This window comes from Phyllopteryx taeniolatus, chromosome 2, assembly GCF_024500385.1.
Source record: "Phyllopteryx taeniolatus isolate TA_2022b chromosome 2, UOR_Ptae_1.2, whole genome shotgun sequence".
Classification (NCBI taxonomy): domain Eukaryota; kingdom Metazoa; phylum Chordata; class Actinopteri; order Syngnathiformes; family Syngnathidae; genus Phyllopteryx; species Phyllopteryx taeniolatus.
Genome location: NC_084503.1, coordinates 12,292,504 through 12,310,111, shown reverse-complemented (window position 1 = coordinate 12,310,111; position 17,608 = coordinate 12,292,504). Strand labels below are relative to the sequence as shown.

The 17,608-nt window shown below is 45.5% G+C and overlaps 1 protein-coding gene across 11 annotated transcripts in view; it reads right to left on the bottom strand.

Annotated features, from left to right (window-relative positions):
- myo9aa (myosin IXAa) overlaps window positions 1-17,608 on the bottom strand; it is a 176,904-nt gene that overhangs the window by 20,321 nt on the left and 138,975 nt on the right. For all 11 annotated transcript variants that reach the window (XM_061760855.1, XM_061760846.1, XM_061760862.1 and 8 more), the window contains 6 exons: window positions 15,382-15,522; window positions 14,846-14,885; window positions 14,640-14,762; window positions 6,499-6,579; window positions 6,202-6,312; window positions 1,376-1,498 (listed from right to left, as the gene is read on the bottom strand). In XM_061760855.1, coding sequence (XP_061616839.1) covers window positions 1,376-1,498; window positions 6,202-6,312; window positions 6,499-6,579; window positions 14,640-14,762; window positions 14,846-14,885; window positions 15,382-15,522 — 619 coding nt within the window. The remainder of the gene's footprint in view (window positions 1-1,375; window positions 1,499-6,201; window positions 6,313-6,498; window positions 6,580-14,639; window positions 14,763-14,845; window positions 14,886-15,381; window positions 15,523-17,608) is intronic.

The following is a 17,608-nucleotide window of genomic DNA, read 5'->3' as shown; positions in this document are numbered from 1 at the left end:
GCCCCTTGAGTAGGTCTCGTCATGACAAATTTTGGCAATTTCAAGCAATTTCTTCTTTGCACCACTGACTGTTTCGTGCTCTTTCGGCCACGGTTGCTTTTGTGGCGCGTCTGTTTTGTCAAACTGTGATGTTTGTCACTGTTAGATGACGTATAGGTCGGATTAGTGTGACGTGAGCTCCGTCCATACTGCACTCGCATCAGATACATATCCGATTTATATCCACAGACTGTATGAAAGAGGCCTGGGTCGGATATGAAAAAAAATAATGGAATTGTACTGTTCACATTGACATAGAAAAACAGATACATGTCAAATAGGGCCAAAAAAAACCAAAAACTAATCTGAATTGACCTGCAGTGTGAACATAGCCATATAGTTGAACTACTCGTAAAACATAATGTAACAATTCTTAGCTTGTCCCATGCCATAATTCTTTTCCCCATAATCTTTTATGTCCTTTTATCGGGTTTGCGAGATAATTTGGTTGGAAATGCACATTTCCAAGATTCAATATGTAAATAAGCTTTGCTCTGATTGGATCGCTGTTATTCTTAATTTTAATATGGAAAATAGCTTCACTCAGATTGGTCCTTGGCAATATCACGGCATCTTGTGGCGACCAAGCATTCATAGCGATGTCACGTTTGGATCCTTCGATGCGGGGTCTTACTGTCAGTGCGAAGCAGAATTCACCAAGCATTGGTTTGTTGGCCCACTAATAGGGAAGGTGAACTGAATGGGGATGTGAATGAAAATAAAAGGGGGAATATTTTAAGGTTAAGCTCGTCATCCAGTCCCATTCACTTGAATGTAACCAGAAGTGCGAGACTCATCGCTCATGCATATTATGGCGTTGTTGTAAAACACTATTTATTTATCCGTTGTAAACTGGCCCAGGTATTGCTGTAAAACACTACATATGTATACTTCATAAACTGTATTTGTATGGCATGGCGGCTGAGGCAACCTCACTTAAAACCCGGAAACGCCGTGTTGCCGTTCAGCTGAGTTGAGTGGGTGGTGTACCAACCACAAAGTGGGCAGGTAATTGACTAATAATTGATCAAACCATGTCACAACTATGGTGATTTCAAATCTGCCTGTTTTGCAAGCCCTATGCTGTTTATTGCCATTTGCAATCAATCGACAAATCCCATAGATAAAAAAACAAACCATGTCACAGACTCATTTTTACCCGTTAAGCATACAACAGTTGACAAATTTGCACTTTGATGGCATGGGACGTTTAATGAATCCTTGTGATCGAGAGCCATTGCTTCATACATCTGTGTAATATTTTTGACATATCATAACCATGTGTCATTTAAGAAGCCCTATCAAAGAGAGTGATAGGAGAGGAAGGAGTACCTACCATTGTCTTGCCGACTTGATACCCATCTGGTTCCAGGTCCTGCTGGTCCAGCCAGTGCTGGATGTCCTCTCTGGTGGTATTGGTGCTCTCTGAGAGCAGCACATAGAAGTGATGGACAAAATCCTGTTGAGAGCACATAAGAAATAATAACATGTTTATTGGTTAGCAACAGTATCTGTTCTGGTCCAAATGTCTCATATATTCTAAAAAATAAATAAATAAATAAACAACACAAAATAAACACTGACGTGTGTTACTGAAGAGAAAAGAAAAAATAATTTCAGGATTATTTGAAGGGAAATACGATATCAGACACACATAACAGCACACTTGATAAAGCATCACTTGAGCAAAGCCCAAGATTGAATAAAAGCTGCAAAGGAACAAGTAGTTTCAGGTGAAAGCCAATGTTCTTAATTTTTGCAGGGGCTCACACATCATGGTAAAAATATGCTGAAGCCCTACTCTTCAAACTGAGCCCCATTGTGTGGCTCCAATACTTCATCCTGAGCTGTGTTGGGGGTGGATGGGGAAACCGATGCCGTGTTTACACAATTACAAGCATAGGGAGTGTTGCAAAATGCTGAGGACAATGAATGAGCTTTGTTCTAAGGAGTCAGGACACAATCAAATCCGTGAAAATGATATCATGCTGAGGATATCTGTCATTAGTGTTGACCGTAGCACTAAATATGTCCAGAGGAATGTCTGGCAAATGATGAACAGTGATGCTCAAGTCATCTGTGGAACCTCATCATAAAGGGTACTTTCATGAGTTTAATTCACCTAACCAAAATAAGTTAAGGTAATTATGTACAGTACATTCACTGGCCACAAAAGTGGGTCCACTTACACCTCACATCTAATGACATTCAATATGCTCAGCTCTGAATTAAACTGTCATCAAACTGTTGTTTTGCGTACTGCAGATGAAGTTTGGCTTTAAACTACATCATAATGGGAGGTGTTGCATGTGTAAACCCCAAAAGATCCAAAGTTTCTCAGACCAGCCTGTCTGAACCACACCCTGTTTTCAGACACCAGAATAAACTTTCTTCATGTTTCTTTTGCGCTATTTGAAGTAGGTGTACCTAATCAAGTGTCCAGTGAATGTAGAGTGGTGCACAAAATCAGCATAAAGAGCACATAATCTCCCCTCCTTCAGCCGTCACTTTATCGTGGTGGAGGGGTTTGTGTGTCCCTATGATCCTAGGAGATACGTTGTCTGGGGCTTTATGCCCCTGGCAGGGTCACCCATGACAAACAGGACCAGATAAAACACGGCTCCAAAGACCACTATGATGAGAATTGGATTGCGTTTTCCCTTGCCCGTACGCGGGTCACCGGGGCCCCCCCTCTGTAGCTAGGCCTGGAGGTGGGGCTCGAAGGCGGGCGCCTGGTGGGCGGGCCTGCACCCATGGGGCCCAGCCAGGCACAGTCCGAAAGGGTAACGTGGGTCCCCCTTCCCATGGACCCACCACCTGTGGGAGGGGCCATAGGGGTCAGGTGCATTGTGAGCTGGGCGGTGACCGAAGGCAGGGAGCTTGGCGATCCGATCCCCGGCTACATAAGCTGGCTCTAGGGACGTGGAATGTCACCTCTCTGGCAGGGAAGGAGCCCGAGCTGGTGTGCGAGGTCGAGAAGATACCAGTCCTCTCGAGAGGGGGTGGACTCTCTTCCACTTTGGAGTTGCCCACGGTGAGAGGCGTCAAGCAGGTGTGGGTATACTTATTGCCTCCCAGCTCAGCGCCTGTATGTTGGGGTTCACCCCGGTGGATGAGAGGGTAGCCTCCCTCCACCTTTGGGTGGGGGGACGGGTCCTGACTGTTGTTTGTGCCTATGCACCAAACAGCAGTTCAGAGTACCCACCCTTTTTGGAGTTCTTGGAGGGGGTGCTGGAGAGCGCTCCCGCTGGGGACTCCATCGTTCTCTGCTGGGGGACTTCATTGCTCACGTGGGCAATGACAGTGAGACCTGGAGGGCCGTGATTGGGAAGAACGCCCCCCCCAATAAGAACCCGAGTGGTGTCCTGTTATTGGACTTCTGTGCTCACCACAGATTGTCCATAACAAACACCATGTTCAAGCATAAGGGTGTCCACACGTGCACTTGGCACCAGGACACCCGAGGTCGCAGTTCGATGATCGACTTTGTGGTCGTGTCATCAGACTTGGGGCCGCATGTCTTGGACACTCGGGTGAAGAGAGGGGCGGAGCTGCCAACTGATCACCACCTGGTGGTGAGTTGGCTCTGATGGTGGGGGAAGGTGCCAGTCCGAGCTGGCAGGCCCAAACGTATTGTGAAGGTCTGCTGGGAACTCTCTGGCAGAATCCCCTGTCAGAAGGAGTTTCAACTCACACCTCCGGCAGAACTTCACCCACGTCTCAGGGGAGGCGGGGAACATTGAGTCCGAGTGGACCATGTTCCGCGCCTCCATTGCTGAGCCGGCCGACCGGAGCTGTGGCCGTAAGGTAGTCTGTGCTAGTCGTGGCGGCATCCCCGAACCCGTTGGTGAACACCAGCGTTGAGGGATGCGGTCAACCTGAAGATGGGTACCGGCTGACCAAGCGGAATGCTATGTCTCTCGGCCGGCTTGGGAACGCTTTGGGATCCCCTCGGAAGAGCTGGAGGAAATGGCTGGGGAGAGGGAAGTCTGGGCTTCCCTGCTGCCCCTGCGACCCGACCTCGGATAAGCGGAGGAAAATGGATGGATGGATGAGCACATAATCTTTTGACAATGTGGGATAGCCCTCTGTTACGGCCCAAAAATCAGTTTTGACAAGTGAAAATAGACTGCAGCTACCTGAAAGTGTTTACAGTATGGAAGGAGGGCTCACTCCATTAGTTTGCGACTGAATGACAGAATATTTTCATGTTGAAATGAACACACTTGATGTTTTTATCTGTATTGGGAGCTATTGTCTGGCAAAGCTCAATAATAATTACACCTTTTAAATATCCCTACTTTGATTGATGACACTTATTAGCAAACAGTGCATTTACAACCAGGCAACTGACGGATCATCCATCCATCCATTTTCCATACCGCTTATCCTCACTAGGGTCGCAGGCGTGCTGGAGCCTATCCCAGCTATCTTCGGGCGAGAGGTGGGGTACACCCTAAACTGGTCGCCAGCCAATCGGAGGGCACACAAACAAATAACCATTCTCACCCACATTCATACCTATGGGCAATTTAGAATCTTCAATTAACCTACCATGCATGTTTCTGGGATGTGGGAGGAAACCAGAGTACCCGAAGAAAACCCACGCAGTCATGGAGAGAACATGCAAACTCCACATGAGTGAGGCCAGATTTGAACGCCGGTCATCAGAACCATGAGGCTAACCAGTCGTCCACTGTGTCACCACTGACGGCTCATACTTTTCGAATTAAATGACAAGTTTAAAAGTATCACAATACTTTTGTTGCATTGGCTTAATCTTTGCCTCAAACTTTGACATGCCATGAAAGTTTTGCCAAAAATTAACACCCAAAACCATAAAATGGCAATAGATGAAAGAATACAATGAGCCCCTGAAAAAAAAAGAAAAGAAAAAAAAAGTCACCATCATGCAGGATTGACATCATACTCATAGATTTATATTGCACAAAGTGAATTTGCATTTGAGCAACATCAGCAAAAAAATATTTTTGGATATGAATAAACCACCCTAGACTTGTGGAAAACTGAGTGTCAAATATCCTTCAACTTTGGGATTTTGAAGCAGTGAGATTGATGGTACATCTGTGTTCTGGACAGCACATGCTTGCATAGAGGGAAAAATGTTAATATGATACACAGACGCACCCCGTTTACTCGCTATACTTTGGCTCATTGACAGTTTTCTTCCTGGAGAGCTATTCTAAACCACAGATAACCATCAATTTTAAACATAAACTAGTCACAATGTTCACTATTTAGCCCGTGGAAACAGATGAATAATGTTTTCTGTGGCTGGAGATTGGAGAGAAAGTACTCTTTCTGAATACACTGTTTAAAGCCTTGTTTCCTTAGTTTAGTTCAGTTCTGTACAATGCATTTTGGGTAATGCAAAGTTGCATATTAAAATACATTGCTAGTCACACTACCACTCAGAAAAATCACCGCTTTCACAAAATTTACCTTTAACGAAACCCACCTGTCCTCTTGAAATAGAACCACCACAATCCAAGACAAAAACACACAAAATGCTTTGTGTCCTTAATTGTGTCACATTGGTCTTTAAGTTAAATGGCAGGTCACACCGCTATGTCGTCACACTATTCACAAAATGAAAAAGCTTCCAACACATCCCACAAGGCAGATTAGGTTTTACGAGTGGTGGGCCCATGGGCCCAATACAGCTGGCTCCGTTCTCTAATCCAGCCCACCGGGCATTTACATTATAAAGTAGCAATAGTAAAAAAAAAAAAAAATAAATTTTTTTTTCTTATCAAACAATTGTTTAATTAATTTATTGCAAATAATACAATTACAACTATATTGTACATATACATTGAACATATATTAATAATTATATTATTATATAATTGGTTAATTAATTATTATTAAATTACAATTATAAATGAGGGTGAATTATTATTTTAGTATTGGAATTAAGGTTTTTTTTTTTTTTCCTCCGGAATCTACAAATGACCTGACCCATGTCAGTTGTAAAAATAAAATGTGGCGCTTCAGCACAAAAGTTTTCCCAACCCTGGGCCATCCCACCCGAAACCACACTGTGGTGAGCTGGACTGAACTGTCCCACTTGGATAAGAATTCTAACTTCATAAGAGTTGTGTTTAAAGAGCTGCATTGGGAGAGTGACAGTGATGTTACCTTAAAGCTGTACTTTATGTTGTAGCCTGACTGTCGGATGCGCACAGTCTCCAGCATACCCGTATAACGCAGCTGCCTCAGCACCAGGTTGTCATTAAACCGCAAGGGCAGCTGAGAAGGGGAAAATGGAAGTCAGAGGAAAGGAGAATGACAAGGGAACAACAGGAGGTGGAGGGTGAAGAAAGAAGAACAGGAAATGATCAACAGCTCTAGAGTACTTCATTCAATGGATATGGTGCTTTGGAGAGACTAAACTAAACAATCAACTGGCTGCAGTCCAAGTTGCTCTTGCTTTACCTTTTCAGCATTGGAACGGATACACTTGACAAAATAAGGCTCAGACTGACCCAGGGTCTCCATTAGCTTATTAAGAGAGGCCTGCAGAATGGGACACATACACAAAACATCAAATTAAACAGAATAAAAGATGTAAAAGACTTTGGCAGTCATTGCCAGGGGGCTTTGTTAGTTGTGAATAACACTCCCCCCCCATTTCCTTGTAAAACGGTTTTCTTCAAGATAAAAGTGGTGAAATCATAAACAATCATTTGTGTAGTATGTACCATGTATTCGTCTGTGTGTGTGCGTGCTTGTGTCACTGCAGAAGGAATTCAGCCTCTGCCTCCTCCATGGGAGATTAAAGCAATCAGCACAGCACAGGATGTGGGAAGTGAAGTCATCCACGCACTGGGGCCAGGAGCTTTTATTGCACCGCTACCAAGAATCATCTCTCGCAAAGAAAACTGAAAATCAGCAAATAGCAGTTTGTGCTTGGTTTTCTTAACTGTTCTGCGGAAAGTCGCAATGGCCTGATGTTTTACAAATACTAATTCGACCAAATAATGCAGCCCTATGGGGGGCACAGGCCAGTGCAAACTGTAGGCCGGTCCCAAGCCCGGATAAATGCAGAGGGTTGCGTCAGGAAGGGCATCCGGCTTAAAACTTTGCCAAACAAATATGAGCGTTCATCCAAAGAATTCCATACCGGATAGGTCGTGGCCCGGGTTAAAAACGTCCACCACCGGCGCCGTCAACCTGCAGGGCGCCGTTGGAAATTCACCTACTGTGGGTCGAAGTCGAAGAAGAGGTGGAAAGCGGGTTCTTCGGCAGAAAGAAGAGGAAAGCACAGAGCCTAGAACTGAATGTGGGGACTTTGAATGTTGGGACTATGACAGGAAAATCTCGGGAGTTGGTTGACATGATGATTAGGAGAAAGGTTGATATATTGTGTGTCCAGGAGACCAGGTGGAAAGGCAGTAAGGCTAGAAGTTTAGGGGCAGGGTTTAAATTATCTTACCATGGTGTCGATGGGAAGAGAAATGGAGTCGGGGTTATTTTAAAAGAAGAGTTGGCTCAGAATGTCTTGGAGGTCAAAAGAGTATCTTATCGAGTGATGAGGCTGAAACTTGAAATTGAGGGTGTTATGTGTAATGTGATTAGTGGCTATGCCCCACAGGTACGATGTTACCTAGAGGTGAAAGAAATTCTGGAAGGAGCTAGACGAAGTAGTTCTGAGCGTCCCAGACAGAGAGAGAGTCGTAATTGGTGCAGATTGTAATGGACATGTTGGTGAAGGAAATAGGGGTGATGAAGAAGTGATGGGTAAGGAAAGGAACTTGGAGGGACAGATGTGGTAGAGTTTGCAAAAAGAATGCAAATGGTTGTCAGGAAATCATACAACCAAAAAGGTTAGCTAAGAAGAAGTGGGACACTGAGAAGACCGAGGAGAGGCGAAAGGAATACATTGAGATGCAACACAGGGCAAAGGCCAAACAAGACGCATATGATGACATGTATGGCAGGTTGGACACTAAAGAAGGAGAAAAGGATTTATACAGGCTGGCCAGACAGAGGTAGGTGTGTATGTATGTATGTATGTATGTATGTGTGTATGTATGTATGTATGTATGTATGTGTGTGTGTGTGTGTGTGTGTATGTATGTATGTATGTATGTATGTATGTATGTATGGAGAGAGAGAGAGAGAGAGAGAGAGAGAGAGAGATGGGAAGGATGTGCAGCAGGTTAGGGTGATTAAGGATAGAGATGGAAATATGTTGACTGGTGCCAGTAGTGTGGTAAATAGATAGAAAGAATACTTCAAGGATTTGATGAATGAGGAAAATGAGAGAGAAGGGAGAGTAGAAGAGGGAAGTGTGGTGGACCAGGAAGTGGCAATGATTAGTAAGGGGGAAGTTAGAAAGGCATTAAAGAGGATGAAAAATGAAAAGGCAGTTGGTCCTGATGACATTCCTGTGGAGGTATGGAAGCATCTAGGAGAGGTGGCTGTGGAGTTTTTGACCAGCTTGCTCAATAGAATTCTAGCGCGTGAGAAGATGCCTGAGAAATGGAGGAAAAGTGTGCTGGGTGCCCATTTTTAAGAACAAGGATGATGTGCAGGCTGTGGGAACTATAGAGGAATAAAGTTGATGAGCCACACAATGAAGTTGTGGGAAAGAGTAGTGGAGGCTAGACTCAGGACAGAAGTGAGTATTTGGGAGCAACAGTATGGTTTCATGCCTAGAAAGAGTACCACAGATGCATTATTTGCCTTGAGGTTGTTGATGGAAAAGTACAGAGAAGGTCAGAAGGAGCTACATTGTGTCTTTGTAGATCTAGAGAAAGCCTATGACAGAGTAACCAGAGAGGGACTGTGGTACTGCATGCGGAAGTCTGGAGTGGCAGAGAAGTATGTTAGAATAATACAGCACATGTACGAGGGCAGCAGAACAGCGGTGAGGTGTGCTGTAGGTGTGACAGACAAATTTAATGTGGAGGTGGGACTGCATCAGGGATCAGCCCTGAGCCCCTTCCTGTTTGCAGTGGTGATGGATAGGCTGACAGATGAGGTTAGACTGGAATCCCCGTGGTCCATGATGTTTGCAGATGACATTGTGATCTGCAGTGAAAGCAGGGAGCAGGTGGAGGAACAGTTAGAAAGATTGAGGCATGCAGTGGAAAGCAGAGGAATGAAGATTAGCCGAAGTAAGACAGAATATATGCGCATGAATGAGACGGGTGGTGGGGGAAGAGTGAGGCAACAGGGAGAAGAGATAGCAAGGGTGGAGGACTTTACTTGGGGTCAACCGTCCAGAGCAATGGTGAGTGTGGTCAGGAAGTGAAGAAACGGGTCCAAGCAGGTTGGAACGGGTGGAGGAAGGTGTCAGGTGTGTTATGTGACAGAAGAGTCTCTGCTTGGATGAAGGGCAAAGTTTATAAAACAGTGGTGAGGCCAGCCATGATGTACGGATTAGAGACAGTAGCACTGAAGTGACAACAGGAAGCAGAGTTGGAGGTGGCTGAAATGAAGATGTTGAGGTTCGCTCTCGGAGTGACCAGGTTGGATAAAATTGAAATGAGCTCATAAGAGGGACAGACGAGGTTCGATGTTTTGGAGACAAAGTTAGAGAGAGCAGACTTCGATGGTTTGGTCACGCCCAGAGGAGAAATAGTGAGTATATTGGTAGAAGGATGATGAGGATGGAGCTGCCAGGCAAGAGAGCTAGAGGAAGACCAAAGAGAAGGTTGATGGATGTCGCGAGGGAAGACGTGGGCAGTTGGTGTTCGAGAGGAGGATGCAGGAGATAGGCTCACATGGAAAAGGATGACGCGCTGTGGCGGCCCCTAAAGGGACAAGCCGTAAGGAAAAGAAGAAGAAGAATTCGACCAAATATTTCCAGTAAAATGAAGTCTGAAGTCGCACAAAAACCCAGAGGTTGGACTGCGATTGCGAAATGTATAACATGACATATGTTGCTGGATATCAACATATCGCCTGTTGTTTCAGATCAGTGAGCATCTCTAGGATTTTACTTCAAAATTTAGAAAACATTGGTTCACATTGTATTCTTCAGTAGGAGCGTCACAATTGCAGGAAATATTTGAATGAAAAAAAAAAAAACACTTCTTGGCGACAAGAATAAAAGAATGCACTCAAAATGATTACAGCCAGCGATAACTGAGCATTTTCATTGTGCCATGTTCGTAACCTCAAAATTTTGTATGTCGGGAACATTGTAAACCAAGGACCGCCTGTATTTCATGTTAGTTGTACAAACGTAAGTCACCTTTATCACCAAGTGGGAGTCAAAATGACTCAAATCTCCTCTGAGCAAATGTGTGGATGCTGAAAGATGATGCTGATGCTCATGTGCTGCTGATTCTTCCACTTGTTTTATCACGCTTCATAGTAGGACTATCGCTCCATGTATTCAGACGGAATCATAGACCAAACTGTGCGGCTCATTCATCAGGAGCCAGCAATTACGCTCCTCAGCATAAATGCCTCAGTTTGACAATAACTAAGAAGATGAAAGGTTAGGTGGACAGAAAAGCAATGATGCGGCAATGATGCCATGGCATCACCACAAAGCATTTAACGATACAGTACGGAAAGTATTCAGACGCCATAAAATTTGTCACTCTGTTATATTGCAGCCATTTGTTAAGTTCATTTTTTTCCTCAATGTACACACAGCACCCGATATTGACCAAAAAAAAGGAATTGTTGAAATTTTTGCAAATTTATTAAAAAGAAAAACTGGAATATCACAAAATACCATAAGTATTGAGACCCTTTGCTCAGTATTTAGTAGAAGCACCCTTTTGAGCTAATACAGCCATGAGTCTTTTGGTGATGCAAGTTTTTCACACCTAGATTTGGGGATCCTCTGCCATTCCTCCTTGCAGATCCTCTCCATTTCTGTCAGGTTGGATGGTGAACATTGGTGGACAGCCATTTTCAGGTCTCTCCAGAGACGCTCAATTGGGTTTAGGTCAGGGCTGTGGCTGGGCCATTCAAGAACAGTCACGGAGTTGTTCTGAAGCCACTCCTTAGTCTTTTTAGTTGTGTGCTTAGGGTCATTGACTTGTTGGAAGGTGAACCTTCGTCCCAGTCTGAGGTCCTGAGCACTCTGGAGAAGGTTTTCGTCCAGAATATCCCTGTACTTGACCGCATTAATCTTTCCTTCGATTGCAACCAGTCGTCCTGTCCCTGCATCTGAAAAACACACCCACAGCATGATGCTGCCACCACCATGCTTCACTGTTGGGACTGTATTGGACAGGTGATGAGCAGTGCCTGGTTTTCTCCACACATACCGCTTAGAATTAAGGCCAACAAGTTCTATCTTGGTCTCATCAGACCAGAGAATCTTATTTCTCACCATCTTCAGGTGTTTTTTAGCAAACTCCATGCGGGCTTTCATGTGTCTTGCACTAAGGAGAGGCTTCCGTTGGGCCACTCTGCCAAAAAGACCCGACTGGTGGTGGGCTGCAGTGATAATTGACTTTCTAGAACTTTCTCCCATCTCCGGACTGCATCTCTGGAGCTCAGCCACAGTGATTTTTGGGTTCTTCTTTACCTCTCTCACAAAGGGTCTTCTCCCCCGATTGCTCAGTTTGGCCGGACGGCTAACTTTAGGAAGGGTCTGGTCGTCCCAAACGTCTTACATTTAAGGATTATGGAGGCCACTGTGTTCTTACGAACCTTAAGTGCAGCAGAAATGTTTTTGTAACCTTGGCCAGGTCTGTGCCTTGCCACAATTCTGTCACTGAGCTTTTCAGTCAGTTCCTTTGACCTCATGATTCTCATTTGCTCTGACATGCACTGTGAGCTGTAAAGTCTTATATAGACAGGTTTGTGCCTTTCCTAATCAAGTCCAATAAGTATAATCAAACACAGCTGGACTCCAATGAAGGTTTCGAACCATCTCAAGGATGATCAGAAGAAATGGACAGCACCAGAGTTAAATAAGTGTCACAGTAAAGGGTCTGAATACTTATGGCTGTGTGATAGATGGCGCCTACCCGCGTGGTCACCTCGGTTCCGTGCTCTCTCGTATTGTCTATGTTTTTGTGTTTTTCGTTCGTCTTTGGAGACATTACGCGACTCACTTACACAAGGGAAGACTTCAGTGAGTCTACCCCGGACTTCACCAACTTTTGCAAATCCGCTCAGTTTTTTTGCTGAGTTATTCACCAGGCTAGCGACTGCAGACTATGGCGCATGGAGACGGAAGCGACGCCACAGAGGGAAACGACCCGGCATCCAAGTGAAGCTCCGCAAGAGAGGATACAGATTGCCCTTCCTGTCGATCCACCTCGCAAATCTACGCTCCCCACCCAACAAAATGGACGAGCTTCATCTTCTGATAAAGACCAGTAAAGATTTTGGACGTTCCGCCGCCCTGTGCTTTACGGAGACTTGGCTTTGTGAGGCCGTTATGCTTCCCGGCTTCCACCTTCACCGGGCAGACCGCATCATGAAATTATCGGGGAAAATAAAAGGTGGCGGGATATGCTTCTATATCAATGAAGAATGGCGGAGCTCAGCACACACTGCAGCCCGCATTTATAGTCGCTGTTTCTGAACTGTAAGCCATTCTACTCGCCGCGTGAGTTCACATTTCATCTCGCCAGTGTTTACATTCCACCTCAAGCTAACACGAACGCCGCACAACTTGAACACCTAGTGCAGATTTGAAAAAGACACTTTCACACCCCACACCCACCCAGACGCACCACCGACCACAATCACACCTCTGACTTCTGCGTTGAGCATTCACGAACAGGATGTGAGACGCATCTTCAAACAACAAAAGATTAACAATGCGGCAGGCCCAGACCTTGTGTCCCCATCCTGCCTCAAAGTCTGCGCGGACCAGCTCTCTCCAGTCTTCACACAGATCTTCAATCTGTTTCAAACGCTTCACCATCATCCCAGTCCCCAAGAACCCTGCAATCTCGGGTCTGAATGACGCCAGGCCTGTTGCCATGACATCTGTGGTCATGAAGTCCTTTGAACGCCTCGTGTTGGACCACAGGTCCCCTGCTGGACCCCCTGCAGTTTGCCTACCGAGCAAACAGGTCTGCGGATGATGCAGTCAACATGGGACTGCACTTCATCCTAGAACACCTCGACAGCCCGGGGACCTACGCGAGGATCCTGTTCGTGGACTTCAGCTCTGCGTTCAACACCATCATCCCCGAACTCTTCTCCTCCAAGCTTCTCCAGCTCAGCGTCTCGCCTGCCATCTGACAGTGGATTTACAGCTACCTGACAGGCAGGACACAGTAGGTGAGGCTGGGGGAGGCCACCTCATCTACACGCACCATCAGCACCGGGGCGCCCCAAGGTTGTATCCTCTCTCCGCTGCTCTTCTCTTTCGACACAAACGACTGCACCTCAACGCACCCGGCTGTCAAACTCCTGAAGTTTGCAGATGACACCACAGTCATCGGACTCATCAAAGACGGTGTTGAGTCTGCGTATTGACAGGAAATGGAGCGGCTGGAGCTGTGGTGCGGCCGACACAACCTGGAGCTGAACACGCTCAAGAATGTAGCTATGATTGTGGACTTCAGGAGGCATCCTTCGCCATAGCTGCCCCCCACTCTGTCCAACTGCTCTGTGTCAACCGTCAAGACCTTCAAGTTCCTGGGAATTACAGTCTCTCAGGACCTGAAGTGGGAGTTCAAAATCAACTCCATCCTCAAAAAGGCCCAGCCGAGAATGTACTTCCTGCGGCTTCTGAGGAAGCACGGCCTGCCACAGGAGCTGTTGAGGCAGTTCTACACAGCGGTCATCGAATCTGTCCTATGTTCTTCCATCACGGTCTTGTTTGGTGCTGCTACAAAAAAGGACAAATTCCAACTGCAATGGACAATCAAAACTGCTGAAAAGATTGTCGGTACCCCCCTACCCACCCTTGAGGACTTGCACGCTGCCAGAACTAAGAGCATGCAAAATCCTCTCGGAAACCTCCAAATCTAGGTCATCAGCTCTTCCAGCTCCTTCCCTCAGGGCTACCGGACAATGCAAACTAAAACTAGCAGACATGCCAACAACTTCTTCGCTGTTGCCATTAACTTCTTAAACAGTTAACTTACAATTCCATTGCAACATGCTGCCTATTTTCTATCTTGAGTTTGTTGTCACATTTCTGTCGGGCCAATTATATATACTCGTGCACTCACTGTAGTAGTCTCGCCACGCTGCACTATTTGCATGTCTGTTGTTGACCATGGGGTGCTGTGTGTACATTAATGAGGAAAAAAATTAACTATTATTATTTTAGCAAATGGCTGCAATATAACAAAGAGTGAACATTTTAAGGGGGTCTGAATACTTTCCATACCCACTGTAAGCATCGAGTAACATTGCACTGTTGTAGTAAAGCTGTCCCACGCAGGCGAAACCAACTGTCCAAATTTGTTACATGACACAGACAGTCAGTCATTCATCTGAGAATTTGAGGTGGGTGCGTGGATGGCATAATGGGCTTCCCACAGGCTAGCCTATTAAAAATGAAATTCCCTGTTCTTCTGTTTGATACATCGGAGTGTTGCAAGACTTCACTATAATAACACTGGCTGTTCAAGCCTGTTGTGTGCGTGTGTGTGTGTGTGCGTGCGTATGTGTGCGTGCGTCTGTCGGACCTGGAACTGTGCACTGATACTGGGTGGTTTCTTCTTCTTGTGAAGATGAAGCAGCGACTTGGTGATGCGGTCATGAAGCGTCAGGTTGCTGAGGTACTTCAGTGACTTGACATTCAATAAGTGCTGCAAGTGCAAAACATCGTACAAGACCACTTCAGAATATTATTTTATTGATAAATAAAGCAAAAAGAAAATTGTCTGCTAACCTTTGGAAGAACTGGCTTTGCTTTGTAGTTTTTGTTCCTCCTGTTTGTAAAAACAAAAGGGAATCCATCAGGTGCTATCCTTTCAGCATTAACCGGACAACTGTTACCGGGTACTTCAATTGTCAAAGGATAAAATTACTGTCGTCTATTAAGTAAAACCATCCATTTTCCAGAACATTGTCCTCATTTAGGTGGCAGGTGAGCTAGAGCCTAACCCAGCTGACTTTAGGAGAGAGGCAGGGTAGACCCTGGGTTGGTGGCCAGCCAATCAGTACAACCATTCTCATGGACAATTTAGAGTCTTCATTTGACCTAATATGCTTGTTTTCGGCATGTGGGAGGAAGCTGGAGAACTAAGAGAAAACGCACACAACCAAGGGAAGAACATAAAACCGCCACAAAGGAAGGCCAGAGCAAAGAACCCTGGACCTCGGAACAGTGAAGCAGACACTCGATCACCGTGCTGCCTTACTGAGTAAAATGATCCTTAAAATATATATTTTTAAATTAATCACCAAAAAGGAGAGGGTTCTCACATGAGGATGTCATGGGCTCGCTCCAGAAGCTTGCTGCTGGCAGAGTTAACAAAGATGCCATCTTCATCTGTGGTGGAACTGCTGGATGATAAGCGGCTTTGTCGACCCACACGCCCGTTCCAGGCAATGCCCGGAGAACCTCTATGGTAAAGCATACACCAAAAATCTGATCACATTTATCAATGAATTTATCAATGAACTTGGTATTAATACTTTTACTGGAATTATCTACTATCCAAAAGAAAGTGCATCCCCCCCACAAAAAAAAAAACATCCATACATAAGCATGGACTCTCTCGCAAAAACATGAGGTCCACTTGCACAATCCAATACAAGAGCATTATTATAAATTCCACATTTTAGAGGTATTCTTGTAAGGACAATATATAAAACATACAGTGCCGTGAAAAAGTATTGGCCCCCTTCTCAAATTCTTATACTGTATCTTTGCATAGTTTCCTCACTTTAAAGTTTAAGATCGCCAAACAAATGTAAATAGACAAATATTAACAAAGTGAGCTGAAAATGCAATCATCGGAGAAAACAAAAGGCGGCGGGATATGCTTTTATATCAACGAAAAATGGTGTACGGACGTCACGGAGCTCAGCACACACTGCAGCTCGCATTTGGAGTCGTTTTTTTAACTGTAAGCCATTTTACTCGCCGCATGAATTTGCATCATTCATACTGGCTGGCGTGTACATTCCGCCTCAAACTAACACGAACGCCGCACTTCTAATGCTCGGCGAACAAGTCAACAAAATTGAAAAAAAACACCCGGACTCACCCCACATTATTCTCGGGGACTTTAACAAAGCTAAACTCAAGCACGAACTCCCTAAATACAAGCAGCACATCGACTGTCCTAACAGGGAAAATAACATTTTGGACCACTGCTATACTACGCTAAAAAACGCATACCGTGCCAAACCTCGTGCAGCACTGGGCTCGTCTGATCACTGCTTAATTCACTTAATACCGACATACAGGCAAGAACTTAAATGCGCGAAGCCTACAGTGAAAACAGTGAAAAGGTGGACCAAAGAAGCAAAGATGGAACTTCAAAGCTGTTTAGACTGCACAGACTGGAGCGTCTTTGAAAATTCAGCTGGCAGCCTGGATGAATATAGGGACACTGTCACATCCTATATCAGTTTCTGTGAAGAGGTTTCTGTACCAAGAAAGTCATTTCGCACATTCAACAACAACAAGCCGTGGTTCACTGCCAAACTTAAGCAGCTTCGCCAAGCTAAGGAGGACGGATATCAAAGCGGGGACAGGGCCCTGTATAATCGAGCTAGAAACCAGCTGACTAAAGAAATTAACATTGCAAAGAGGAACTATGCAGCAAAGTTGGAAAAACACTTTAGTGCTAACGACTCTAAATCAGTCTGGCATGCATTACAATCGCTGACAAATTACAAGAGACGATCCCCCCAAGCTGAGAACAATAGCAGACTAGCCAACGACTTGAATACCTTCGACTGCAGATTTGAAAAGGACACTTTAACACCCCACACCCATCTAGCCGCACCACCAACCACTATCACACCAACGACCTCTGCGCTAACAGGATGAGAAGCGCATCTTGAGACAACAAAAGATTAGCAAAGCGGGAGGCCCAGACCCCATCCTGCCTCAAAGTCTGTGCGGACCAGCTCGCTCCAGTCTTCACACAGATCTCTGGAACTGTGCGGAGTACCATCCTGTTTCAAACGCTCCACCATCATTCCAGTCCCCAAGAAACCTGCAATCTCGGGTCTAAATGACTACAGGGCTGACGCCTTGACATCTGTGGTCATCAAGTCCTTTGAACGTCTCGTGCTTGACCACCTCAAGAGCGTCACAGGTCCCCTGCTGGACCCCTGTAGTTTGCCTACCGAGCGAACAAGTTCTGCGGATGATGCAGTCGACATGGGACTGCACTTCATCATAGAACACCTCGACAGTGCAGGGACCTACGCGAGGATCCTGTTTGTGGACTTTAGCTCAGTGTTCAACACCATCATGGCTGAACTTCTTTCCTCCAAGCTTCTCCAGTTCAGCGTCTCACCTGCCATCTGCCAGTGGAATTTACAGCTTCCTGACGGGCAGGACACAGCAGGTAAGGCTGGGAAGGACCACCTCATCCACACGCAGCATCAGCACTAGGGCGCCCCAAGGTTGTGTCCTCTCTCTGCTGCTCTTCTCTCTCTACACGAACGACTGCACCTCAACGCACCTGGC